Source organism: Myotis lucifugus, unplaced genomic scaffold, assembly GCF_000147115.1.
Source record: "Myotis lucifugus unplaced genomic scaffold, Myoluc2.0 scaffold_125, whole genome shotgun sequence".
NCBI classification, from domain to species: domain Eukaryota; kingdom Metazoa; phylum Chordata; class Mammalia; order Chiroptera; family Vespertilionidae; genus Myotis; species Myotis lucifugus.
In genome coordinates this window covers 3,416,352-3,442,453 of record NW_005871173.1, presented here as the reverse complement: position 1 = coordinate 3,442,453, position 26,102 = coordinate 3,416,352, and the positions used below count along the sequence as shown (strand labels likewise).

General features: G+C 56.5%; 1 protein-coding gene across 1 annotated transcript in view; it reads right to left on the bottom strand.

Moving 5' to 3' along the window:
• The window catches only part of SYNJ2 (synaptojanin 2), a 49,775-nt gene that overhangs the window by 10,605 nt on the left and 13,068 nt on the right, over positions 1–26,102 (bottom strand). Inside the window, exons 5-21 of the mRNA XM_023758221.1 lie at positions 22,171–22,232; positions 18,062–18,158; positions 15,276–15,448; positions 14,066–14,147; positions 13,284–13,433; positions 13,040–13,205; positions 12,495–12,683; positions 10,713–10,794; positions 9,900–10,040; positions 8,762–8,954; positions 6,038–6,196; positions 4,368–4,524; positions 3,043–3,160; positions 2,611–2,829; positions 2,429–2,507; positions 1,526–1,694; positions 929–1,096 (exon numbers count right to left, since the gene is read on the bottom strand). Of these exons, the coding sequence (XP_023613989.1) occupies positions 929–1,096; positions 1,526–1,694; positions 2,429–2,507; positions 2,611–2,829; positions 3,043–3,160; positions 4,368–4,524; positions 6,038–6,196; positions 8,762–8,954; positions 9,900–10,040; positions 10,713–10,794; positions 12,495–12,683; positions 13,040–13,205; positions 13,284–13,433; positions 14,066–14,147; positions 15,276–15,448; positions 18,062–18,158; positions 22,171–22,232 (2,404 nt within the window). The remainder of the gene's footprint in view (positions 1–928; positions 1,097–1,525; positions 1,695–2,428; positions 2,508–2,610; positions 2,830–3,042; positions 3,161–4,367; positions 4,525–6,037; positions 6,197–8,761; positions 8,955–9,899; positions 10,041–10,712; positions 10,795–12,494; positions 12,684–13,039; positions 13,206–13,283; positions 13,434–14,065; positions 14,148–15,275; positions 15,449–18,061; positions 18,159–22,170; positions 22,233–26,102) is intronic.

Here is a 26,102-nt window from a genome sequence, read left to right as displayed (position 1 = left end):
AAGCAGAACAAGCTCAGGTCTTCTCTCACACGACAACACAGCCTGGTCCATTCATGTTGGCTCCGACACCCCATCCCTCAAATCCATCTGGACGCCCACCAGGTGGCTGGGCAGCCCACACAGCCCCTGTTGCTCTAGTCTTTATTCAAAGAGGCACCTGGCCCTGGCCGGTTTGGCTCAATGGACAGAGCGTCAGCCTGCGGACTGAAGGGTCCCAGGTTCGATTCCAGGTCAGGACACATGCCCCAGTTGCGGGCTCGATCCCCAGTAGGAGGTGAGCAGAAGGCAGACAATCAATGATTCTCTCTCATCATTGATGTTTCTATCTCTCTCTCCCTCTCCCTTCCTCTCTGAAATCAATAAAAATGTATTTCAAAAAAACTATTCAAGAGTCTACTATACTATATAATCTAGGGACATGCAGTTCAATCCACATGCCTTTCAGTCAATGGTGATATAATGATGCTAATGTTGATATCATTAATTACATACATGTATATGTATAAGTATATAATGTATAAAATTGTTACTATATAACAATATAATGTTATAAGAAAATAAGACCAGCAACTTAGCACACAGATATTGAACATGCCTCTTCCAGGACTGAATCAGAAAAGTTTGGGAGAGAAAAATCAAATCAAATGTAAAATCAGTTCAGAGCTGTGGCCATTTGCATACACAGGAGAAATGGGAATTATCATGAATCTGGGATATTAAAGGGGCACCAAAAATTGTAAAACACAAATCACCGGAGAAAACCAGCGTGGCGGTAGCTGCCACCTTCCCAGAGCCCCGTGCCCGCCGCTTGCGGTGACGGCGTGGTTTCGCCCTCGTGGGGCGGCGCACTGCCTGTGGCATCATGCAGAGATGCTGAGAAGAGAGCCATCTCATGCCCAAGGCTGTTAGAAAGGAAAGGCCCGGCTACCTCTGTAGGTCGGATGTTGCTTCTTTTTGGGGAGCGCAGGTGACTTGCTGGGCGGTGCCGCCATGGAGCTAGGGGTATCGGCAAGGTCGTCCCCGCCCAGCTCATTGTCTGAGACCACAGGCTGACTCAGTTCATCCAAATAGTCTTCGTCCTCTTCGAGAATATCCCCTTGGGAACAAGGGAGCCACAGACGATTAGGGTGGGAGGCCATCACTTTCATGGGGGGGCCTGTCTCGACCCCGTGGTGTCAGGACCCCTCGGCCCACCTGCTGGTAGACCACGGGAGCCCACGTGACCCCAGGGACGGGCCCCCGAATTCCATTCATGCCTGGGACGGGGACCAAAGCGAAGCCCGGACATCCTCAAAACCACTGCTTTCAAGTAGGTTTCGACGTCTCCGGTCCTAGTTGCCGTTTCACACATCATCCTGCACACGAACGCTGCCCACCCCATCGCCGGGCAAACGGCACCGCAGCCCCTGTGTCCGTCCCCAGGCCGCGCTCGGAAGGGCCCCTGACAGCCCCCCCGCCCATGGCGGGGAGCAAGGCCTCCTGCCCGCCTCGCCACCCGGCCAGAAGGCCGGCCAGGGCCACTCACCCTCCGACTCGTAGTCCGAGCTGGTGAGGTCGAAGCCCTCCTCCAGCAGGCAGGAGTTGGCGGTGGGCGACACGGGCGCCAGGCTCTCCCGCTTCCGCAGGATCTCGGCCTGCAGCCCCGTCAGCCAGTCCTTGGTCTTCGGCCGGATCTGCACGGCCCGGCCTTTCACCTGCGAGGGACAGTGCTGCCGAGTGAGCGCAGGCGCCCGCCCGTCAAGCCCGCGGCGGCCCAGGGCTTCCCGCTCCAACGCATGTGTCGGGAGCCCGGCCAGCTTCACGCCGCCAAGCACAGCGGAGGGTCCCGGCCTCGGGCAGGCTCGCGCCGGGTCTAAGTAGAGGTCAAACCCTCGTCTTCAGCTTTTCGTTCCGCGTGAATTTAAAATCGACCGGGGCATCGTCAACATGGACAACCCTGGGCTGCCTGCTCCAAAATGCACCCTCTGAAAGGCGGAACCTTCTCCTGCCAAGGGCCACTGGATGTTAACACCGTTTGCAGACCATGCAAAACGACCAGCTTAAAAATTAGCCTGCTGTACTGGTCAAACATTTAACTCACTCACCCCTAGCACCTGGGCAGGGCCAGACCAAATGACTTCTTTCTATACGGCCCTCGGGGCAGATGTTCCCCACCCCCGCTCTAAAGAGAAAGACAGCAACACTCCCGCACGGAGGCATGAGCACAGACAGACCCAGGAACCCAGCGGGAATGAGACTCCAAAACTTGTTCTTTCTCCCAAATTCTGCAAGCAGCCTGGGCTGGGCATTAGACAGCTCAACAAAGGTACCAGGATGAGGTGCCCGGTGAAGGGTCCCGGCCTCTGCCCTCCGCGGCGCCAACACCTAAAGGCACGGCGAGGCGAGGGGACGCACGGCCCCGAGGACGCACAGGACCAAGCGGCCTCACCTTCATGCCGTCCACATCGAGGACGCTGAGAGCCGAGTGACTGTCTGCAAACGTCACCAGCATCTGCCCCTGGTTGATCCTGGAATAAAGGAAACGGTCCCATCAACCCCGAGAGAGACTCGGCCGCTCCCACAGCCCGGATGGCACCCCCGCGGCCGCCCGCCGGGCGGGGCAGTGGTCACCTGACAAGAACGATCGTCCCGTAATTCTCCAGGGTCTGCATGAGCTCGGTGCGCACATCCTCCGGAAACTCGTCTTTCTCCTCGGAGGTGGGCGACTGGAGGTTGACGACGACGGTGGCGTCCAGGGGGCCCTGGAAAGAGGACACTTCCTGGAACACCCTCTCCCGGGCACCCACGTCCACTTCTTGAACTTCCACCTCCACGATGGCCAGCACGGGTCTGTGTTAGACACGGAGGGAAGACGGGCAGCCGTTAGCCCGGGCGCGACGGCCACACCGCGCCCCTCTGTCCCGGGAGCTCCTGCGAACAGACACCACCAACAGCCCCCGAGGCGCCCCAGAGCGCCCTGCGGCCTCGAGGGGCGGTCCCGGGGTCTCCGTCTTCCTGGGGGTCTCAGCAGAGGAGCGTGTGCCCAAGGAGCGAGCACCGTACCTGTGGTCTGACGCCTGCAGCTCCGCTCGGCCGTAATACTTGAGGGATCCGGGAGACCAGGTGTGTCTGACCGTGGTGTCCGCATCGAGGTCGCTGTCTAGGAGGTTGAGTTCTCCAGCTACTCACAGGGTTCCAATCCAGAGACCCACAGACAACACAACACGGTGTCAACACAGGCGAATCCGAGAACACAGAACAGGTACCACAGGGACGGGCCACGCGTGTCTCAGACTCGTTCGCTCTGACCCCTTGGACCTGGGGTAAATAGCTTCTCCCATGGGCACAGTGGGGGGGGGGGCACAGAAATCACACTGTGGGGCTTCTGTCCGGGGCACAGGGACGCAGGTCTGCAGCCCTCTGCACAGCAGGAGGTGCCAGGGCCGAGGCTGGGGGCACAAGGGCGCTCGGTGCCCCAAACTGATCTGAACTAAATGTATCTTTCAATCTGCAGGTGTGACTTTCCTGGCTTTGAAATCTCAGCAAGTGTCTCACCAGAGAAGTTGGCTGGTTTATGTCCCAGATTACAGGTGGTTAATTGTATTTTATCTTATATTTTTTAAACATTACTATTGAAAATAATTTCAAAATATAGAAAAGTCAAGAACACCATACATCTTTCCCAGGTTCCATTCTGCTCCATTTGCTTTTTTTTTTAAATTACCTTTACAGTTGAAAGTATTATAGACGTCCCCCCGCCTGTCCCCCCTTTTCTTCCCATTGACCCCTTTCACCCCGCACCTGCTCCCCCAGGCCTTCACTACACTACTGTCTGTGTCCATGGGCTACGCATCTGTGCATATAAGGTCCCCGGTTAATCACGCCCCCCAACCCCTCACCATCCTTCTAATTTTAAATCAACTGCACTTCATAGCTGGATCATCGGTCCAGACTGAAGCTAAATGATAGCAAACCCTTATCTTTCCCGTTCGGTTCGGAACCGGGGCTGTGGCAGATGAGGGTGTGGTGGGAAGGAGCGGCCTGGGTGGCGGGCAGCTGTGTGGGGCAGGCAGCGGGGAAGGCGTGGCTTCTCTCCTGTTCCCATGGGAACAAAGGTGGGCAGGTGGGGTGGGGGGCAGCTGTGGTGCAGGGATGGGGAGTCAGGAGCAGGTCCTTGCGGACCGGTCCCTAGAGAGAGGACGGGGGAGCTCCCCAAAGCGCAACCTCTGAAGCGCAGGGGCCGGCGCTGGGATGACCTGTGCGTAGCTTTGGGTTGTCAAGGACACGTTCCTGATATAACAGAGTGTCCGGCTGGATCAACGTGACTTTCCCTGGTGGTGCTGACCACCCCACCCCACCAGCTCTGAGAGCGCACGGCTCCCACGCACCGGTCCTGTCGAAGGGATGCCTCTTCCTCCACCACAGGACCCGGTCCGTCCAGGCCGGGGTGCGGCATTTGTCGCTCGTGTCGTAGGCGGCGGAGCCAACGTCGTACTTGTAGGTGGGTCCAAAATTAATGCTGCCTTCATGAAAGTCTTTAAAAATCTAGTGGGAGGAAAAGAAGCCACACGCTCAGCTTGGTCCTAAATCACAGAGCCTACGTCACATTTACAAATATGTCTAAAACTGGACACGTGTGTGCCTCTTAATTAGCAAAACAGTGATGACTGTTCACCTGTCTGACGCACTAATATTGGTGCACCCCCTCCCCCAACACCCGACCTATCACACTGTCTGCTCGTTGGCCCCACGGACAGTGACAGGCACGAGGCAGGGATGCCCAGCCCACACCCAGCAAGGCCTTAACCGATGCTTGTTAACTAGGCGAATGGTGTGAACAGAAGCCCAGAACTGAAGTCGAGCTCTCCTCCGTCTTCCTTCCGCTCTGGGTCCAGCCTTGTTTCCGGGAGGCCCAGGAGCAGCCGCCTGCTCGGTGCATGAGTGGGAGGGTGCGGAGGACACTGGTGGGAGGAAGCAAGAGCCACCTGTCCCAGGAAGGAACGGCGTGCTGACATCCCCACCTGGCCACCCGGGCAGGGCTGAGGGGGGTGGGCAGGGAACACCCGGAGGAACATGCGGACCTCGCTGAAGGTGAGATCTGACTTCCCAGTTCTCATGCATTTGAACCCGCCGCCTTCTCAGAAGGGAAAGGGAAGTAGCTGTGCTTCCCTCACCTCAGCCTGGCTGCGGGAAAGCTAACAGGCACCAGTATCAGCTGGAGGAGGGAAGAAGTTTGGGGGCACCTGGAGGCTAGCCAGGGTGACCTTGCAGAACTGAGGGTGTCATGGCCCACGGAGTCACTAAAATCTGCACATGGGTCACGTCAGGGGAAAGCATGAGCTGTGTAGTTCCAGTCTTGGACAGTATTGGAGCTCTGTCACTGGCCCCTGTGACCTTGGATGAATTATTTGACCTTAGCCTCAGTTTTCTTGTCTATAAAATGGGTATAATAACTAATTTGTAGGATGGCCTTGAGAATTAACCATACAAATGGGCGTGTAAAATATATATCAATGCTGGTCTGATTTGTTAGTGTCTTCACCAATGAGAAATAGAGACAGCACCCAAATCCAGTACTTTGAGCAGAGTCTGAAGTGTCCCCTGCTGGTTTAGAACAGCTGAAGGACAGCAGTCCCTGCAAGGTGTGCACGTGAGCATGAGCAGGTCGCTCAGATGCTGTGACAGGGCCATTCCAACCTCAGATGCTGTGACTCCCACTGAGTGCAGCTCTTTTCTGGTTTGACAGAGTAAGGACAGCAACCCCCTCCCCCCACAGAGCACAGGCCTCCTGCTGCCTCCGGCTCCTGCAGCTGGCTACCGTGCCTGCGCTGTGCTTTCACACGATGGCCCCTGCGCCGTGAGAGGACACAGACCCGAACACAGCCCGTGAGGGGTGAACAGGACGTGTGTGTGTGAACGGACAATCACACACATTTCCTACAACGTCCTGATCCCCTTTGCTCCTGGAACTTAACTTGCCAGACACGAGGGTGCACATTTAGTAGATGTTATCCCCTATTGGGGCAGCTGCCAAAACTGCTTTAAAAGCACAACTTACTTTTCCACTGGATTTCTGCAGCTGTAGCTGATCAAATTCCAGAAGTTTCTTCCAGTCTTGGCGCTTAACAAAATAGAAGACTTCTTCGTAGGTGAGATCGATGCGGTAGTTGAAGTCGCCACACCAAAACACGTAGTCATGAGAAAAGATGTTTCTTCCCTAAATTGTAAAGAAAATCACAGTCGTTCAGGCCCATCTTCCAGGGAAGGTGGGAGGGGCAGGAAAGCTCACCGCGCAGGCGACAAGCAGACGCATTTTCTTAAATGTTACTTTGAAAAAGTCTTCTGCTAAAGTGTCTTATGTTTCACTCATCCCTGAGGCCTACGGGGAGCTCCTAGGAGGCTTACTGTTTATTTTAAATAATCATGTTTTTGAGTGGTTTGGAGAAATTTCCCACTCTTCCCGGTGGCACGGCTGCCAACACCTGCTCTGCTGATCCCCTGATGGGCAGGCTGAGCTCCTGCCGTTACCTCCAGACCCTCAGAGCCGCCCAAACAGTCCGGGCTGTGAGGATGAGGTTTAAGGAAATAAGTAAAATTGCGTAGGACACGCAACTTCATAAACCGTCATGGATTTCATACATTTTCTGTTTTCTGGTTTTTTTTCCTTTTTCCTCTTTCTTTTGTTAATCCTCACCCAAGGATATTTTCCCATTGATTTTTAGGGAGAGTGGAAGAGAGAGGGAAAGACAGAGAGAAACACTGATGTGAGAGAAACACATCAACTGGTTGCCTCCTATACACACCCCGACCAGGGCCCGGGCTGGGGAGGAGCCTGCAACCAAGGTACGTCCCCTTGACTGCAATCGAACCCGGACCCTTTGGTCTGCAAGCCGGCGCTCTATCCACTGAGCCACACTGGCCAGGGCAGGACTTCATACATTTTCATCCGTGACCCTCCCGCCCCACAGGAATCACGGTGAGAGAGGTTGCTTCCTATCACCTGTCCCCAGGGCTGGGCACAGTGCCCTCACGGCAGCTCCTGCAGCACACCCTGCTGGCTCTTCTTCCAGGTTAGAAAAAAGTTCTGGAAAACTGGCTGAAGGCTACACAACTAGCGTGTGATAAGGACAAGATCTGAACGCGGCTCCCAAATCTGTTTCTGTTCTGCCACACTCTGCGGCATCCCCACTCCCCCAACCCACAGCAATCATCTGGGCAGGAGATTAGAGTGACCAGGACCACATACAGTGAGTGCCGGAGCAGGCCGTCCAGAACCTTCTGTGGTGATGGAGGCGGTCCCGCCCGCGCTGTCCGAGCCGGGACCACCAGCCGCTGCAGCCTCCGAGCACTTGCAATGCGGCCAGTACGACCGAGGGAGTTTCGTTTAATTTTAATTAATTTCCATGTAAATAGCCATCATGTGGCTAGTAGCTACTTTACTGGACAGTGCAGGTGTGGAGTATTAACTTCTAGGTGCCTTCGTTATTTCCACTGTTCAAAAAGGAGCTATATATCTTTTCATTACTTTGAGTGTGTCCTTCCAATAGGTTATATTTTGAATGCACTGTGAAGGGACAAGGTTGGGCTTTTTAAATTACACAGACACACAAGGAGAATAATGCCCTACATCAGTGATGGCGAACCTTTTGAGCTCGGTGTGTCAGCATTTTGAAAAACCCTAACTTAACTCTGGTGCCGTGTCACATATAGAAATTTTTTGATCTTTGCAACCATAGTAAAACAAAGATTTATATTTTTGATATTTATTTTATATATTTAAATGCCATTTAACAGAGAAAAATCAACCAAAAAAATGAGTTCGCGTGTCACCTCTGACACGCGTGTCATAGGTTCGCCATCACTGCCCTACATGGTCTGGAAAATGACAAAGTGCCAACTTCCCAAACTCATTTGTTTCTTCTTCAATCCAAGACCCAAACACGACGACGAGGACTGCAGCCCTTATTACTGAAAACGAAGGGCTTTTCGCTTTAAGCGCTTGTGCAGCCTCGTAAAGGAGGTGCCAGGTTTCAGGGATCTGGCCTCCCGATGAAGAGCTCCGGGACCTAATGGGCCGTGTCGCTGACACTGTGGCAGGCACAGCTGAGGTCTCTCCTCCCCCCGGGAGACAGGTGGCTTGCAGAAGGCTGAAGGCGTGCGGGCCAGGTTGGCACAGAACGCAGAACCTTCAAACCTGAATGTGGAGGAAAATCTGCCGGCTTCAGAATGAAAAGCTCTGGATCACCACTAGAGGGCAGCGCAACGCACGTCACTGGTGACCCTGTGACCAGAGGGGCCATCCAGGGCTCCTGAGCCAAAATCTGCCTGGTTTTGAAAAGGGGCCATCTTATCTGAGCCACCACAGAACGGATGTGCCAAGACTGTGACTCTCAAGAGAACTGAGCCTCGTGCTGTTCTTCAGCAGCTCGGGCGAAGAGCGGACACATTGGTTTTCCTTCCCCATTCCACACACTCGAATCAGAAAACCGGAAAATGCACTTAAGAAAACGCAGGGTATGAAGAGACGTATGAAGATGAGGACTGATCCCTCCAAGCTGGACGCCTGGGCTGGCCTCCACTGTGCCAGCCGAGGTCACTCCCGCCCCCAGCACAAGTGCCCCAGGCGGGGACCCTGCTCTGGGGGCGTCCCCAGTGCCTGCCCGTATTCTCAGCTCAGAAACCCGCGAGTGGGGGCCTGAGCACGGAGGCCAGAGCGTGCCCCACCTCCTGCCCCCCCGCCTCCTGGCCAGCCGCTGCCTGCTGCCCGCCCCACAGCCCTCACCATGGGGAAGCTGAGCTTCTGGGTGATCTCCCTGTAGTCCTCGTTCCGCTCCTTCACCTGCGACTGCCCGGCCGTCAGGTGGCTGCACACGAAGCAGAAGCTGGTGCTGTGGAACTGGAAGCGGATGCCCACGGCGCCCTTGTTGCCCGCCTTCCCGCCCATGCCCGTCTTCACCGTGTCGATGGCCACCTCCCTGGAACAGAATGAGCACAGGCGGTGGCTTCTTAGTGGCGCGCATCGACCTGTTCGGCTACAGAGAAGAGCTGGGCCGCAGCCCGAGGCTGCAGCTGAGGACTCCAAAACCACCTGCTCAGAGCGTTTAATCCCGTCTTCAGGCGCGACCACCAGCAGCTCCTCGGTCCCTGACCTCCTCCCGCACTGGCACTGTCGGCAGCCGCCCCGTGGGTCTGGAGTGCCTCTCCCACAGCCCCAACTCTCAAGGGCTCAGCACCCACAAAAGCACCCCACAAAGCAGCCCTGAAGCCAACCCACCTCCATCCCTGCTTCCTGATCCGAGTGCTCACTGCCAGCACGGACGGCACCACCCGCCACCCCGCCTGGCTTCCCTGCAAAGCTCAGGAGGTGCCACCAGGGATCAACATGTTTAAGGAGCAGGGAGCATCCAGGGACTTGGCCGGGCCGGGCAGGTGGTTCAATGCAGACTCCTGATCGCCCTAAAGTGCCAACGTACAATGCACACGAGTGGGTGCGCAGGTGACAGACCGAGGCCTACACCTGCTGCAGAGGCTTTCTGCCCACGTGTCTTAGATTTATTTTTTAAAAAAGAGGCAAAGCATTGGCATTTCCTGCCGAGTTACTCAGCTCTTGGATCAGAGGTTTCCCGACTAAAATGTCAACAAGGCATTATCCATCCCTTCCCTTGTGCAGAGCTGAGCTGGGTGACTAAGACTCCTGAAGGGGCCCCGCTTCCTAAGCTAGCTGGCCCCATTGTGGCTTGTTCTCTGCTAGACAATATTCTATTCAGCCTAGTTTCTCCTGGGGGTTTGCTTCCATTTATCTAGAATAATGGCAGGACGAAGAGGAAGTCAGAACAAAGCACCATGACCAACGACCCCGTCCCCCCCCTTGCCTCCCCCCCGTCCCTCCCTCCCCCCCCTCCGAAACTCCAGGCTCCTACCTGATGAACGGGACGTGGTAGGGACGGACAAAGATATAGAGACAGACGCCCACCAGCTGTGCCGAGGTCAAGAGAATGTACCTATGGGAGCGTGAGATGGCTTTCTGAAGCTGCTCGCCCCACATCTTTCTGTTGGTGGTGCTGGGAGAGAAAAGACAATGAAGCCAGTCACCGTCGGCTGGCCGTGGGTTTTCCCCCCTCCAGCCCGCCCGCCCGCCAGCCCCAGCCTGATCCTTTCACAGCGTGACGCCCCTCGGTTGCCCTCCCTGAAGGGGTCGAGCTCCATGCAGCACTGGACTGGCCGTTTGTTGCTGGCTGCGTCACACCCACCCCAGCAGTACTCCCCACCCCGCCACCTAAGGCCCAGCACGGGCCCTGCTCCTAGGAGCTCCAGAGTCAGGGTTTATGATTTGCTCAGAAAGTTCCTGAAATGAAGCTGTGCCAGTTTAGGAAAGAAAAGGTGTCATTGACTTTATACTCCACGTGAATTGGGTGGGGAGCAGAGCGGTGCCTCCTCCCACACTCCTCTCCCCTCTCCCCAGGAAAGGTGACTCGGCACCCTCCGCAGACCTCCACCCACACCCTCCGGCTCACAGCAGGATGCAGCCTGGTGGCCAGAGGCCGCAGCTAGAGAGCCTGTTCCCCACCCGCCCTTCTCCCTCCCTCAGCAGAGAGAGGCGTGGGGAAGGCAGACAGCGGCCCCTCCGACCCGGGCCCAGGCCAGCAGACGCAGACACAGATGGCCCGTGCCCCGCACCTGGCCCGGGAACCCCAGCGAGTTTCACGTCTCTCTCCTGCACCCTGGCCGCCTACCTGGCATTGACGATATTCCCCGCACTCAGTTCCACCATCTCTTCAAACCCCACGGCAAATATGTCAGCTGAGCTGCTGTCATCTGGGGGCAAGGCAGGAGATGAAGGAAGTCAGGCCCCCCATGGCCAGCCTGAGCTCAGTCGTGGGGCGCCACACTGGCCTGTGGGCGCAGGCATCCCTCCGCCCCGGTGCACTCATCCAGGCCCCTGGGCGGAGCTCCGCACCGGCCCACATCCCCTCCATCCCCCTCTGTGCACGTGGCCTTTCTCGTCTGCATCCTGGGGCAGGTGCTTGCACCTCACCAGCGGCCACGAAGTATCAATCAGAGGCTGTGTAAGCCCCACCCTGCCAGGTGTGTCCTAAGAGCCTCTTCCTCCCGGTGACGTCACAGGCGTCACCCCTTCTCCCCAGGTTCCCAGGGGCAGGCACTGTCTCATACTTGTCTGGGCCCCACGAGTGCTTTCCGGGCGGGGCCCAGCCTTCCCGGGGAGCGACCGACAGGAAGCACAGCACGTGGAGGGGTGTCAGCCATGCGTCCTGTGTGCCCTTTAACAGGGAAGCGTAGGGTGCCATGCCACCCCTGCGGCCACTGGCCGCCTCTCTCCAGGCACGTCCTTCTGACACTCAGCGTCCTGAGCCAGGAAGCCAGCGGCTCTCGAGCTGCAGCAAGTGACACCCCTCCCTCTCCTCCCTGACTCCATCCAAAAGGCCAGTGTCCACGGCCTTCCTGTTGGCCACACAAGACACCTGGGCCCTCGAGCTTCACTGGCTTAGAGTTTCTTTTCTTTCTTTAAAGAAAAAAACACTGTTCCTCTGATCTGCGTGGCAACAGCCACACCCCTTCTCTCTCCTGAATGCGGTGCGTTTTAGTGGGAGCTCTGGTGCACCCTCTATCCCACTAGAATCCCCTGCGCAGTAAGAGGCAGGGTGCTGTCAGCACCCACCTGCTCCTGCAGACAACTGAAGACGAGCCATTTGAGCAAAAGGAGCTGCAGTCAGCCCAGCCTGTGCGCTTACAGGGCCTCCTGGGGGAGGGGGGTGGCATTCACAGACACAAGAATCCCAGTGACCCCAAATGGCAGACGCGAGCTCCCCTGACCCCCGAGGCAGCAAGGGGGTGCAGACTGCCTGCATGGCTGGGATGGGGCTCTCCTGGCAGCGAGGGGCTCCTGCTCCTCCCGCTGGATCCGGAAGAGACTCCAGGGAGCCGGAGGGAGCGAGGCCCTGGGTGTGTGCTGACCGCAGGAAACTCACTTCCTCCTCCAGTCTGAGCTCTGAGGCCTTTACATGCTCCCTCGCAAGATCTAAGACAGGAGGCGACGTGTCAAATTTGGGATTATTTCCTTCTTAAAAGGCACACAAAGCCATGGCTTGACACGGCTGCATCTGTTGCACGGTTGGTTTGGGGGAAAGCAGGAGTGGACGTTCGCGGCCAGCGGTACCGTGGCCAGATCCGTGGCCAGCGGTGCCGTGAACCACGTGCCCAGCCCCTCACAGGAACATGATTCCAGAGGCCGCCTCTTCCTCCTTAGATAGGAGGTTCTACTGATGAAAACCTAAAAACTGCGAATCTCCGTGTGTGAAGGGGGAGAGAGTCGCGGCTGTGAGAACCCTAAACGCTTGGATGAGGGAAGGTGGCGGGTAGTCCACGTGCCAGGGGTGCTCTGAGGGTAGACCCTGTGCTCTCTAAACCCCGAGGGGGCGGGAACCCCAAACACCACATTTCACAGGTCAACCGCTATGGAAAAGGTCAAACCCTGGCTCGATGGAATGGGTGCTCACCCTGGGGCTCGGGCTCGGAAAGCCTGGGCGAGTCCAGCAGCCACTCGGCGAGCTCGGCGGTCCCGAGCAGGTTGCTCCGGAACTGCTTCCCCCCGTTCACGTTCCAGGTCCCCATGGCGACACGGACCCGCTTGTAATTTGTGAACTCCGCCTGGCGCTCCGACATCGCCCTCAGGATCCTGGGAGTCACTGCGGGGAGGCAACACAGGGCACGTCTGTCCACATCCCGCAAGCCCCTGCCTCCCCCGGAAACACGGACGGGGTGGGGTCTCTGTCTGCGAGAGAGGGTGCCTCTCTCCTGCCTCCTCGTGTGGCCGCACGGGACTGACCATCTCATAAAAGAGCAGCGTAGGTCCCTGGCCAGGCTCCGCCACAGCCACATGCAGAGCACACGCCCCCGCCGTCCGCCCTCAGGCTCAGGGGAGTGTCTGCCACCCGCCACCTGGGATGACCTGAGGGGTGGGGAGGGCTGGCTGGCACCCCACACGCCCTCTGTGTGGCCGGGCAGCGGGACGCCCGAGGCGAGCGGAGAGGCAGCCCCGTACCCAGCAGGGCCGTGTTGTCCAGTAGCATCCTTCCCTTGTCGGCCGCCTCCTCCGTGTAGACGTCCCCGACCAGCAGCAGCTTGATGGCCTCCTGCTTCACGCCGTCGAAGAAGTTGGACTGGATGGTGCGGGACACGGACCGGGCCCCGTCCTTCAGCTTCCCCACCTGCCCAGAGCGGGACACAGGCCGTGAGAGGCATCCACACGCCACCCCCTGCCACCCCACATCCTGGCCTGCCCCTACCTTGGCCTTCCCCTCCAGGGCGCGGCTGCCCGTGAACATCTTGCTCAGGCTGTGCCCGTTCAGAGACCACATGGCTTTGAAGGACTCCACGAAGCGGTCGGCGATGGGCTTTGAATTCAGCCCGAGGCTCCTGAGCTGCAGGTGAAGGACCTGGCGAGAGTGAGGACAGGGGTCATCGACGTCCCCCCGGGAGCTCCCCCAGCTGCCCGCTCACCCCACCCAGGGTTTCCTCTCCTCCAGAGGACGAGGAACCCTTGAGCAAAGAAGGGGGCCTGCACCACAGCTACCCCCCCCCCCCCCGTTACCATCCCACCCAGCCTCATCCCACCCAGCCTCCTCTGACCCTGCCCCACCACCAGAGGGTGCACAGCGAGGAGGGCAGTTGGCGAGGAGGGCAGTTGGCCTGCAAGCGGGAAGCCAGGAGGGATCACGCAGACACACAGGCAGACTGGGGTTCCCTCCGAGGCCTCTAGCCAGCCTCCCGCACAGCCTCTCCCCGCCTCTGCCCGGCAGTGTGCTCACAATACTCCCGCCCAGAGCCCTGCTCCCCCAGGTGCACCTGGCACCTGGGCCCCCACGTCGGATGGAGATGTACAAAAGTTTGTCTGATGGGTCAGAGGCAAGCCAACCCTCCCCCCGCCCCGGAGACCTCGCCAGGTGCCTAGCACATCCTGCCCCCCTCCCCAGCGACGCCCTCATCCTGCCCATGGAGGCGCAGGCCCAGCCTGCCCCGCTGAAGGCACGGACACGACAGAGGGCCGAGGGGCCGGGGCAGGACAGACCTCAAGCGCAATGAAGCTCTGCACCGTGTTGGTTCGGTCCAGGCAGTCGAGACAGTTCATCCGCAAAGTGCCTTTCTGAAAACTTAGGTAAACAGGGAATAAACGGTTACGTGTTGTGTTAGAAGGAGCAATGGCTGCAGCACAGTGGCCTGTGTGTGACGTAGGCCCCCCAAAACGCGTGCCCCTCGTAGCTCACCAGGACCCCAGCATACGGGGTCGGCAGCCCGCACACCCGGGTCATTCTAAACACAGTCGATTCCCGTGATTCACCGCGTAACGCTCAGGAAGTGGCCGTGAACTATCAGTGATCCACTAGCCCACGAGCCAATCCTGAGCCACTGCTCGCAGGGAAATAGCCGCCAGGTTCCCGGGCCTCTGGTCCCGCATTTCCACCAACTACTCTGCACACAGCCTGTTTCACGGGCTCCTCTGGCAGAGACACCTTAGTTAGTTCTGTGCGTTCCTCAGCATTGAACTCACAGCCAGTGATGCTCTCACCGCTGCACGAAGCTTCCTGAACTCTCCGTACGTCACGTCACATCCCTCCTGTGCTGAGGGTCACTAGACGGCACTCAGCACCATATTTGGGGGCCGTTTCAAACAGTGACATTGCCAACAAAATGCACAAAAATGTGAAGCCGTGGCACTAACGAGATGGCAGAAGAGAGCGGAACGGAGGGCAGAGCCCGTGGGAACACAGGCCGGGCGGGCGGCTCAGGCTCTCACCGGCGGAGCATGTCTGTGAGCGGCGGGAGCGTGGGTTTGGGGTCACAGGTCTACCCAGTGGCACATTTGCAAATACAGACTCTGGGAATAATGAGGGTCGGCCGTATTGTGATTTGAGGACCCTGGACTTCCTTTTTCTGCTCAGCTGAGCAGCAACATCCACACCTTTTCCTGGGCCATCGGGGTTATACCAGCCCCTGCTTCTCTCTCGGGGTTTCACCTCTGTCTGGAGAAGTCATATGGTTACCATGGCTCCCATTCTAGCCTGGGCGCCCTTTTTTGTAGGTTTAATGTGCTTTCCTGTCTACTCCCAACATTCAAAAGCAGGTTCTGATCTGGGGGCGTTGGCGGGGGGGGGGGGGAGGCTGGAACCCCGGGGCCCAGGATACTGCAAGCTGGCGAGTGGCAGGAAGGCACACGGCCGGCCCTGGGCGCCCAGCCCCCCGCCACCGGCCCAGCGGGAGGGGAGACAGCGGACACTCACCGGGGACTCACACTCGCGCCCTTGGTGAACACGTCAAAGTCATCCCAGTGGAGCTGCAGCTGGGGCCGCAGCAGGTTCTCCAGTTTCTCGAGCTTCCTGCCCCTGGCGAACTGGTGGAAGTCGAAGTTTATCATAGGCGTGTCACCGGCGTGGCACGAAGCCCAGAGCAACTTCTGGAGGGGGAGAGGGAGGAGGTGAGAGCGGCAGGGGCCAGGGGAGGAGACCGGCAGCAAACCTCTCCCGGCTGGAATCCGAGCGGCCAACCCATCACTCACGGAGCACGCGGTCTGTCAGTCCTGACCCTGCGAGGGCAGCACGCACCGGCCCACAGACCCACAGAGCATCCTGCCACGGCAGGTCCGCCGCGGGCAAGCCACAGCCAGGCCGGGCGAGGCTGCCGAGGAAGCCCCGTCCCGCTCCGACATCGCCCCTCTGCGGGGCTCTCCGAGGGGCCGGGGAGGGAAGGGCCACTCTGTTCTTCAGGCACCAAGTGCCACAGGCCCCTGAGGCGCTGGGCAGCCCGCAGGCTGGGAGCTCATAATCCAGCTCCCGGTTGCCTGGTAACCAGCCCCATCTAGACAGGCACTAGCCTCCAGGTGGGTGCGCTCTGAAGCGGCTGAGCCTCCAGGGGTTCCTCTGGGCGCTCCTGGCAGAGACCTCCCTTCCACACCAGGAGCCTGGCCACCCACTCCTCAGCCCTCTCACCAGCCCCGAGGGAAGGAGACCTGGCTGCCGCCCAGGGACTGGCCTCGGCCTCCCCCGCCCCACAGCTCCCGGCCAGACTTGTCTGGAGGGCGTAAGGACTCTGAAAGCCTGGTGGGACTTCGGCTGTCTGGTCCTGTGACTCAGAGCACCCGCCCACCACGGGCCAGAATGCAAATCAGTGCCCAGTGCCACCGTCAAGGAGGTGTTGCCGTGAGATGAAGTCAGATGAACTGAACAGGGTGCTGCTCGGCGGCTCTGTCTGGAGCAGACGCCTATCCCCTGTGGCCTGATAGGCACTGGGTCGCCGGCCGGCTGTGGGGCACGGACCCCAGCATTGCAGAGCTGATGGGCCCAGGGAGCCGGGGCTCCGTGCGACACTGGTCAGGTCTCCTGCAGGCGGAATGTCAGCTTCTCACCTCCCACCTGCCCGGAGCCTGCCCCCCGGGCCGGGGCCACGGGACCGCTGCCATCTCCTGTCCCTCTTGCGCCAAAACAGCCCGTCAGCCCAAGAGGCACTTCCGCCGGCTGACAGGTCGCTGGGGACGTCCTTCCCCAGAACTCGAGGCATAAAAGGGAAGGAGAGTCTTGGGCTCTTTTTTGTTCTTGCTCCCCTCCTTCCTTCTTCCTGAAAACGAGCTGCCAAGGTGGGTGGAGGGGAGATATTTCTCAATCTCGTTGCTAGTAGCAACAAACCAAACAGGAAAAGCAGGTCTGGCCAAATGACACTGGCACCTGGAAAGGCTGCGCCAAGCCCACGGCTTTCCTAAGCAGAGTGAAATGGGCACCCAGCTGGGCAGCTGCCATCAGCCAGGGGCAGGCCTGCCTTCACACTCTCTCCATGGGGGCGGGGGGGGCTTTCCTGATCTTGAAACAACCAGGGCTTTCCCCATTAAGTGGGGGCTGCGGGTGATTGGAAAGGGACTGTGGAGGCGCCCACAGCCCATTCTGGAGCTTTTCACGTGGTAGATTGAATACATACGGGAACTCTGGGGACAGGGAGAGATGGGGGGAGGGGGAGAGTCGCTCCAACTGCTTCCTGCCCTGCCCAGGGTTTCTCCCCACACCTCCCTGGTCCTGCACAGGGAAGCCCCAGGGAGCCATGGGCAGCCGGACACAGGCAGCAGCTTTCAGGGGCAGCCCAAGCAAGAGTGGAAGGTTTGAAGGCTCCAAGTGAGCAGGAGGAAATAACGTAAGGTTTCTTGCCTAAAGCCGATCAGGAGCTCTGAAGAGCCACTCCAGGCACAAGGGCCCTGCAGGTGTTTGCATGAGCTTGCCAGCAGCGGAGCCAGACCAAGGAAGGAGGGGTTGCATGGGCAAAGCCCAAACATTCATGTGCACACGCGTTTGCATGTGTGGGTGGGTGCATGTGTTTGTGTGTGCGTGTATGGGTGAGTGTGTGGGTGGGCGGATGAGGGGGTGGGTGAGTGTGTGCACGTGCATGTGTGGGTGAGAGTGTGCGTGTGTATGTGTGTGTGGGTGTGTGCGTGTCCATCCAAGAGGATGGAAAAGGCCCGGCTGTCCTGAGTCTCCAGGCCCCAGTGGAAGCTCTAGAGCAGCGGTTCTCAACCTGTGGGTCGCGACCCCTTTGGCGGTCGAACGACCCTTTCACAGGCGTCGCCTAAGACCATCCTGCATATCAGATATTTACATTACGATTCATAACAGTAGCAACATTACAGTTATGAAGTAGCCACGAAAATAATTTTATGGTTGGGTCACAACATGAGGAACTGTATGTAAAGGGCCAGAAGGTTGAAAACCACTGTTCTGGAGCAAGCACGTCAAACATGCTCAAAAAGCATTTATTTGAGGCATGTGGCCCGCCGGCCGCGAGTTTGACATGAGGAAATGCAGCTGGAGGCAGGAGATGCTCCGTTTCGACTCAGCAAATTCTCCCAGCTCTCAGTTCACAAAAATTAAACTTTGCACATCAGGAGCCCAAGTCAGTAATGCTGGAACCCTGGTGAGGTCTGCACTGTGTTTCCAGCCCCCCACAGGCGCCTGCCTCAGAGCAGGGGCCCTCAGGCTCCCCCCTCCCCTCCCCCTCCCTGTGTGGAGAAGCGGGCAAGGGGTTGGTTTACCTTGAAGGCTCTGTTGAGCACCTCCTCTCCGCCTCTGTTCCCCAGCAGGTTTACGACCACTTGCTTCCCATACTGCTCCTTCAGGAGGACCATATGCCTGCAACAGAGCCGGCGGCACCGTGAGCCCGTCACCAGGACGCAGACTGAGCCCCGCCTCCAGGGAGAGGATGTGGAAGGGACCTGCTGGGCACGAAGGCCCAGGATGACCTGTCCATGAAAGGGCAGGAACAAACCCGGCACATGAGGGGAAGGACTTTCCAGAAAGCGCCCCATTAAACCCAGAACAGCTTGACCGGCCCGCATGAACCAAGTCTTACAAATGCCATGTGTGTTATCTCTGAAATTAATCTGTTTCACTTGGTACCGTCTGTCCTCCGAACTGGAAAACCTGGTAGGAGAACACTCAACCGCTGGGTCCAATTTTTATCTAAGAGCTGCTGTATTTTTTTCCCCATTTCTTTTTATGTAAAAATACGTTTGTTTGTTTTAAGAGAGAGAGGCAGAGAGAGGGATAGAGAGATAGAAACATCCATGAGATGATTAGCTGCCTCCTGCCCTCCTGCACGGCCCCCACGGGGACTGAGCCTGCAACCCGGCATGTGCCCTGACCGGGAATCAAACCAGCAACCTCTTGGTTCCTGGGTCAACCACTGAGCCACGCTGCTTTATGATGGTCCAAATAAGGAGACACAACCAAATCTCAGTCTTTAGGAAAATTATTTGTGTATCAGAGACCATTTAAAAATACATATGTTGAGCCCTAGCCAGTTTTGCTTAGTGGATAGAGCGTCAGCCTGCGAACTGAAAGGTCCCGGGTTCGATTCTGGTCAAGGGCACATGCCCGGGTTGTGAGCTCAATCCCCAGTGGGGGGCTTTCCGGAGGCAGCCGATCCATGATTCTCTCTCATCATGGGTATTTCTCTCTCTCTCCCTCTTCCTTCCTCTCTGAAATCAATAAAAATATATTTTAAAAATACATATGTTGAAATATTAGGGAGAGACTAATGTTTACCTTTTATCACCAGCTTTGGAAAAGTAACTTTACAACTTTAACAATGGTTAGAAATGCTGAAATGCAGTGTTTAAAAAAAAAACATAGGAAAAAGACACAAGCAAAAAGCGGATGGAAAACTGTAATCTAATAGGGCCATCTTTATACCTAAAAATAGAAGAAAGACCAGAAGATAAAACATCATGATGTCAGAAGTGGGGGAATTTTGTGTCATTTAAAACTATTTTCTTCTTTAAACATTTCATTATTTTCCAAACGTCTACAATGACATGTTTCTTCTATAAACAAAATTTTTAAAAAGTTAATTATCACAAAAGAACCAAACCCCATAAGAGAAAAAAGCACACTCTTTTACTAACTTTGAGGGGTGGCAGTGGGCAGAAGAATATGATTCTGAAGGGAGGCAATGCAGGTTTCTTGCTGCGGAGTTAAGCTGGAGTCTGCGGGCAGCTCCTGTCTGTGTGAATGGCCTTTCCTAGAGCAACACTCCCGGAGGCCCCGCCCTCCCCTAGGCCCCGCCCTCCCGGCAGCCCTTCCTGGGGGAAGACACAGGGACCAATGAGCCAGTGAAATCGGGCCTCCTGCAGGCTGTGCTCTGTCCCTGGAGCTGTGGGCGTGCAGCCCTGGCTGAGGCTGCCAGAAGAAATGCAACGTTCCTGGCCTGGCCTTCTGGGCTCTTTGGGGTCTCTGCCCAGAGAAGGGGTGTCCTGGCCTGAGGTGTGACATGTGGACAGAACAGCAGGCTCTGCTCTGGTGGGAAGTCCGAGCTGCCCAGCGCTGAGTGCACTCCCTTAATTCGGGGTGAAATGTGAGGAGGCCCATTGTGGCCACACATCCGAGCTGTGACCAAGCCACAACGCAGCTTGTCAGAAATAAGGCTGTCTGATGCCCACATACATCTCCACCGGCTCCAAATTCCCAGGCTGGGAGAGGAACACCGTTACTCATCACTCATGTCACCGGCCCCACACACCCTCGATCGAATCATTCACTGCTCTGAGCTGGCTCCTTGGTCTGTCACATAGGCCAGTCCTTCTCCTGTGAGGGGCGGGCGTGAGGAGAACAGGCGAGTGACAGTGACGAGTCCAGCGTTTGGCACGTGGGAGTTGGTTTTCCTTTCCTTCCTTTTGATTTAAAAGGAAGATAGCGCACTTTGTATTGATAAACTGAGACTCAGTTCACTGGCTCTAAGGGACAGAGTCTTGGAGTCCACACCGCCGTCAGGAGAGTGAGGCTCCTCCTGGCATTGGTGGCTCCGTGCGCTAGGGACTTTTTTCAACCTTTCAGCTCATCTGCTCCTGTCAGATGGCGCTCCTGGGAAAACGGGGAGTTTTCCGGCACATCGAGGAGTCAGATTTCCATTAGGCAGCATCCTTCTCAAATCCAGGGCATAACTGAGGGGCCAGCAGTTAAACCCTCCCTGATGTCCAGACACAAGCAGGTCTGTGCAAAGCAAGAGAGGGCAGATGGAGTGGGTCACCATCCTGCAGAGTGAGACCGGGCACCGCCCAGTGACAGGCTAACGCCGTCATCAAAACTGTACGACACCCCGAGCAGCGGCAGCCCAAGGCCTGCTGGAGACACCCCCTTCCGCAGGCACGGCAGATGGCAGAACGACAACAAGCAACCAGGGAAGCAAGACAGCAGGATCCCCTGGAAAGGATCCCACGGAAAGGATTTTGCAAGTGGGGGAGGGTGGAGGGATTTACTCTGGACCAGACACATCAAAGAACTGAGAAACTCAGAGATCTGGGGGCACCTCTCCAGGGGGTGACACAGCCCTGCTTCTCCGGGGGGCCCACTGTGCCCCATCTCGGTCTGTGAGAGAAACCTGTGACCTCGCTCCCAGACACTCACTTCCAAACTGTGGCCCAATGAGAGCGACGGGCCAGCAGCTGTCAGGACAGACAGGCAGCTCCTCCCAGCGGGAGGGAGGGGGGCACAGTCTGGTCAAACTTCGGGGTTAGAAGCATTAAAAGAGAAACTCCTTGCAAGCCAGAATTTTAAGTGGGAGCTGCCTGTTAAAGGACTTACGGCCTCAGAAAGGTGTTTGGGGATTCGCAGAAGAGATTGAGTTTATCCTTAGATTGAGGGGAGAAGCGAGTGTAAGAAAGGAGAGGGCTTGCACTCCCAAGTACACACACACACAGACACACACACTCTCTCTGGCCAGCTCAGGAGGAATTGCATTTTCGATTACATTTCCTATGAACACTTAATGCAGATCAATGTCAGCGAAAAGAAGTCCATATGCGCCACGGGTAGACACATGAATAGTGCTCAGAAAAAAGGCAATAGCATATTCCCTACTAGGTTACATATCTCCTTCTAGGAGAAGCTATTATGAGGGATCGCAGCTGGGCTGGTGTTACCAGGTTATGGTAAATGAGACAGCTGCAAACAAGTTTAAAGTCCCAACGAAGCTTCAGGCACAGTGATTAAAACACAAAATCACTTTTTGAAGTTTTCTGACATTCACTAAGATAATTTTTAAACTTAGTATTTAGATTAAAACAGCAGATACTTTAGGGAGTTATTAATTCTTCAAGTTCAAGTTAATAGTTCAGTTTAAAGTACTAATAGTTCAGGTTAAAGTTGCAAAATATTTAGTGTGTTATGGTCCAATTTGTGTTTTAAAACGTGAACTATGTATATGCCAACTTTTTCCTAGAACGATGCATAAAAGCCAACAGTGGGCTCTCTGGGAATGAGAACTGGGAGTTAGGGTACTGCGACTTCTCACTTTATTCTATGTGGTGGCATCAGACCTGGGAATATATTACTTTTAAAACGAACATAAACGGCTACAAACACCCCATGATTCAGAGGAGCCCTTGTTAACCAGGACGCGGGGGTAAAGCTTCACCACGGGAGGGACTGGTAAGATTAAACAATCCCCCGCGCTACCTGAGCGTTTATTACTGAGCCTCAGGGAAACCTGAGCGCAGGCAACAGCCTCACTTTGGAAACTCCCTTTTGCATAAAAGACCAAAGTAAAGGGCAAGGTCAGACGCCGGGCTGGGGGCCTCCCTTCCCGCTGTCCCCTGCGCCCCTGTCCAGTGGGAGGGAGATCCCTGAGGATGACAGACGGCCTTACCTGTCGAAAGCAGGAGCGTTGGCTTCCAGGCCTCTGTTGAGTCTCAGATGATGCGAGCCAACCTAAAGCAAAGAGAAACAACCCCGTGACTCCTGCTGCTCTGCGAACCCAGAAGTGGTCCCCATTCCCCTCTCTGCCAGCCCGGCCTCCAGCAGCCCATTCCCAGCCCCCGATGTGGCCCCTCCCAGTGCAGGATGGCCAGGCCCCGAACTCGGGTCCTGCAGCCCGAGTGGGGCTCTGCTGCGGCCCCGTCTGAGCTGCAGTGCGGACCATGCCACTCACATTCTTCCACAGACAGAAGAGAAACTCCAAGGTAAGACCACGAGGCCTGTGTCAGACCCACAAATCCCTCTGTGGTGAGAGGTACAGCTAAGCCAACGGGAGAGACCACTGTCCCAGCATCCTCTGCAGCTACGGGGACGCTTGAGTTACAGCTACCTGGAAACTAACGCGTCTTGTTGCTTAGAGCTACCTGTTAAACACTGAAAGTTTAAAAATAACCTTGAAACTAACATGCAGTTACTGCAGCCAGCTGGAAGGGCTCTCTCTGAACATTTCTGGGACAATTTGAGGACAGTAACGGATTGTGACCTGGAGAGTAAAACGGGAATCCATGAGTCCATACCAGGGGTGGGGACATCTGGCCCTCGGGTCGTGAAAGGCCCGAGAAATCATTTGACCTGGCCCTGCCCAGACATGAGAGGGGAGTCAATTAAATGTTTGACCAAATACAGGAGGCTAATTTTTAAGTTGATAGTTTTGTATGGTCTGAGAATGATGTTATAAATATCCAAAGGGCCCTTGGCCGAAAAAAAAGGTACCCCCACCCCTGAATACAGATGACAGCTGGCCGGCTGGGTGAGTGGGTAGGTGGGCAGGTAGGAGGGTTGATGGATGGGTGGGTGGGTGATGGATGATAGCAGCATATAGTAGATGGCTGGTAGTGGGGGATGGACAGATGGACGGAGGGTGGGTGGATGGGGCAGATGGGAGGACTCTTCCTTACAGTGGAGTACTAACTAATGGAGGAAGTGGTGGGAAATCGTCATTTTACAAGCACTATAGTAAATAATTGCTCAGCAAACATCCGGGGTTGACCCTAACCGTCAGGGAGAGTGACGAGGAGCAGGACACCTGCCTGGTCTCAGAGCGTCACCCACAGGCTGCTGATCACTGAAAAGGAAAACACACTAAGTGGAGAAACAGAACAGCTCCTTGCCCAGGTGATCAAAATTAGCATCGCTGATGCGGGACAGAGGCTCACGCGAGGAGGATGTGGTGTCGGGGATCTACACCCTGAGCCTGATAAGATGAAGGGAAAGAAGGCCTGCATTCCCCAAGAACGCCTCGTCACAGACAGGGGGCACTGCTGGGACTAAAGGAGACAGCAGTGTGACGCTGCCTGCAGGTGTGACGCTGGCCCGGAGGGAGAAAGTGCCACCAGGACTCGTGAGACAACAGGTAAGTCCAGAACGAGGACTGCATGTTACATCACGGCATTGCATCCGTGTGACACTTCCGGAATGCGTGCCTGCACCGTGGAGATGGCAGCGTGTCCTTGCTCTTAGGAGAAACGTCCTGACATAATAGTAGGTAGAGACACGAGGTAGCAACTCCTCTCACTGACTCAGAAAAGAAGCAATAGCATGTGCGTGTGCATGTGTGTGCGCGTGCATGTGTGTGTGTGTGTGTGTGTGTGTGTATGTGGAGATGGTGAAAGTGAATTTGGGTGAAGGACACACAGTTCTCTCTTGCTCGTCTGGCTTTGCTGTAGGCCTGGAGTTATTTCAAGATAAAAGTTTCTTCAAATGCACGCTTAGCTTGGGCCGTTAATGCACATTATGAAAGTCGTGTCCTTAGACCCACCAGGATGATCGGATGCAGTTATTACAACTATGTACCAAGTGTCACTCCACAGCGCCTGCCCGCAGGTAACACCTGTGTCCCTCTCCGAGCTTGAGGAGAACAGCATCCAGAAAGCCGGCTTCCGGCCGGATGCAGAGGAGACTGGGGCTGGGCTGGCCCATCTGACTGAGTCTATGAATAAGCCCCATCCCTCGGTCCGACGAAACCCTGGGGTTCTGGAGAAAGGCTCCGGCCAAGCCCTCGTCTGGTGGCCGAGCTCATGCTGCCCCCTTTCCCCACGGCCGCCACCACCTGGCTGAGGAAGTGAGATGCTGAATTCCCAACACTTTCACAGCCAGGTTCTGAGAAGACACTCTGCCCTGCCCCCTGAGGCACGTAGGCTCCCGTCTTCTTTCTGGATTTACAAGGAAGGCACCGGGAAATGGGATCCTTTCGGCCACCCTCTGATCCCCAAGAGCGGGGGCTGTGTCAGTCTGTCTGTCAGTCTGCCAGTCATGGCAAGAAGTCTCCCGGCCTCAGGGATACTGCGGCTGTTTTTAGACTCGTTCCCATGGGAACGCAGCAAGGGGAGGATGGAAAACTGGGCTCAGGGCTCAGAGGCCTAGATTGTAGTTGTGACAGTTCTATTACTGGACACATCTGCTCCCTTCCCCCCAGTCACAGCCCACGGTTGTTTCTCCTATAAAGGTAGAACTCAGTCACGGATGACTGCGCCAGGAGTGTCCCACCTCTGGGCTTGAATTCCTCCCACTATAAAAGTCACCTGAATCCCATGACAAATTGCGTAACCAGTCCAGGACGGAGTTAGCGAGCACATCCTGACACCCATGCCTACACAGCACGGGGTACCAGAGAAAGACTGGAGCGAGGTGGACAGGGCCAGGCAGGACCGCCGAAGGCATGTTTTGTCCCCGATAGCACTTAGTCCAAGGTCACTGCTGACCACAAACCCACCTGGGGACACTAAAAAGTCAAGCAAATGATCAGGGCAGTCAGGATCCCTGACCCCAGCAGTCCTCAAAGTGTGGTCCCTGGACCCGCAGCACCATGTTTAATGAGCCGCCCAGGTGACTCCTGCATGTGTGCGCATGCGTGTGCACGTGTCTGCACGTGTCTCCGCGTGTGCCCAAGCACTGGAGTCTGAGCAGCACTGGTTTTGACTCATCTTCCGCCTCCATCCCCTTTTAGCTCAGGTTGCAAATGCCTGTGAGCAGAGAAGGTGGGAGGAAGTGAGCAGCTGGGGGTGGGGGGGGCTGTGTTCACACTTGCACAGCCACAGGGCACGGTGACCAGGCCCAGCCTGCCCCCGGCTGCCTCCCCAGACATCCTGGCCTCAGGCTGCACTCACCCGTCCTCCTTGGACATTCTCTCAGGAGGTCATCCTTCCTCCAACATTCTTTTCGTTTCATTGCCTCAGGCCTCGCATCCTGCCTCCTCCTCTGACACTGACCCTAGTCTGTCCTCTCTGGTGTCACCTAGTCCTGAGGCCACCAGGTATCTGAAGCCTTCAGTCAGGGCTGGAGTGAAGCCATGGTTGGCACCGGCAACCGGAACGGACTGTGATGCTTTATTGGGCCTCCCCTCCTTCTCCGTCACCCATCCCCCTCCCCCTGGCCAGGTGGACGCTTGGACAATCACTCCTGTCTGAAGTGGTCACTTCAATCCTACAGACCACACACCCAGGGGCATTGGCCATGAGAATAACCGAGATCTCGAGGACACCTGGCTGTGCGTCAGCCCTGAGCCCACACGAGCCCTGGAGAGGGCACCACAGTCACCAAGGGCGCCTGCCAATCCCTCTGGCACCCACTGCCCCTCCCCTAGTTAAGCAGACCAGCGTCTTACCTGGATCGCTGTGACTTGGCACCTGGAGTCTTGACCTTCAATTTTCTCTCCCCAAACTAAGGAGAATCACACGAACAGATACTCAGCTCACCCAGCCCTGGGATCCTTCCGTGCAGGGGTCCAGTGTGTGCGGGAGCCAACTTGTATCAAATCACACACCAGCTCCAAGTTCCGCGACCTCAAGTAGAGCCTTGACTTCAACCATGATGGGAGTATCACAC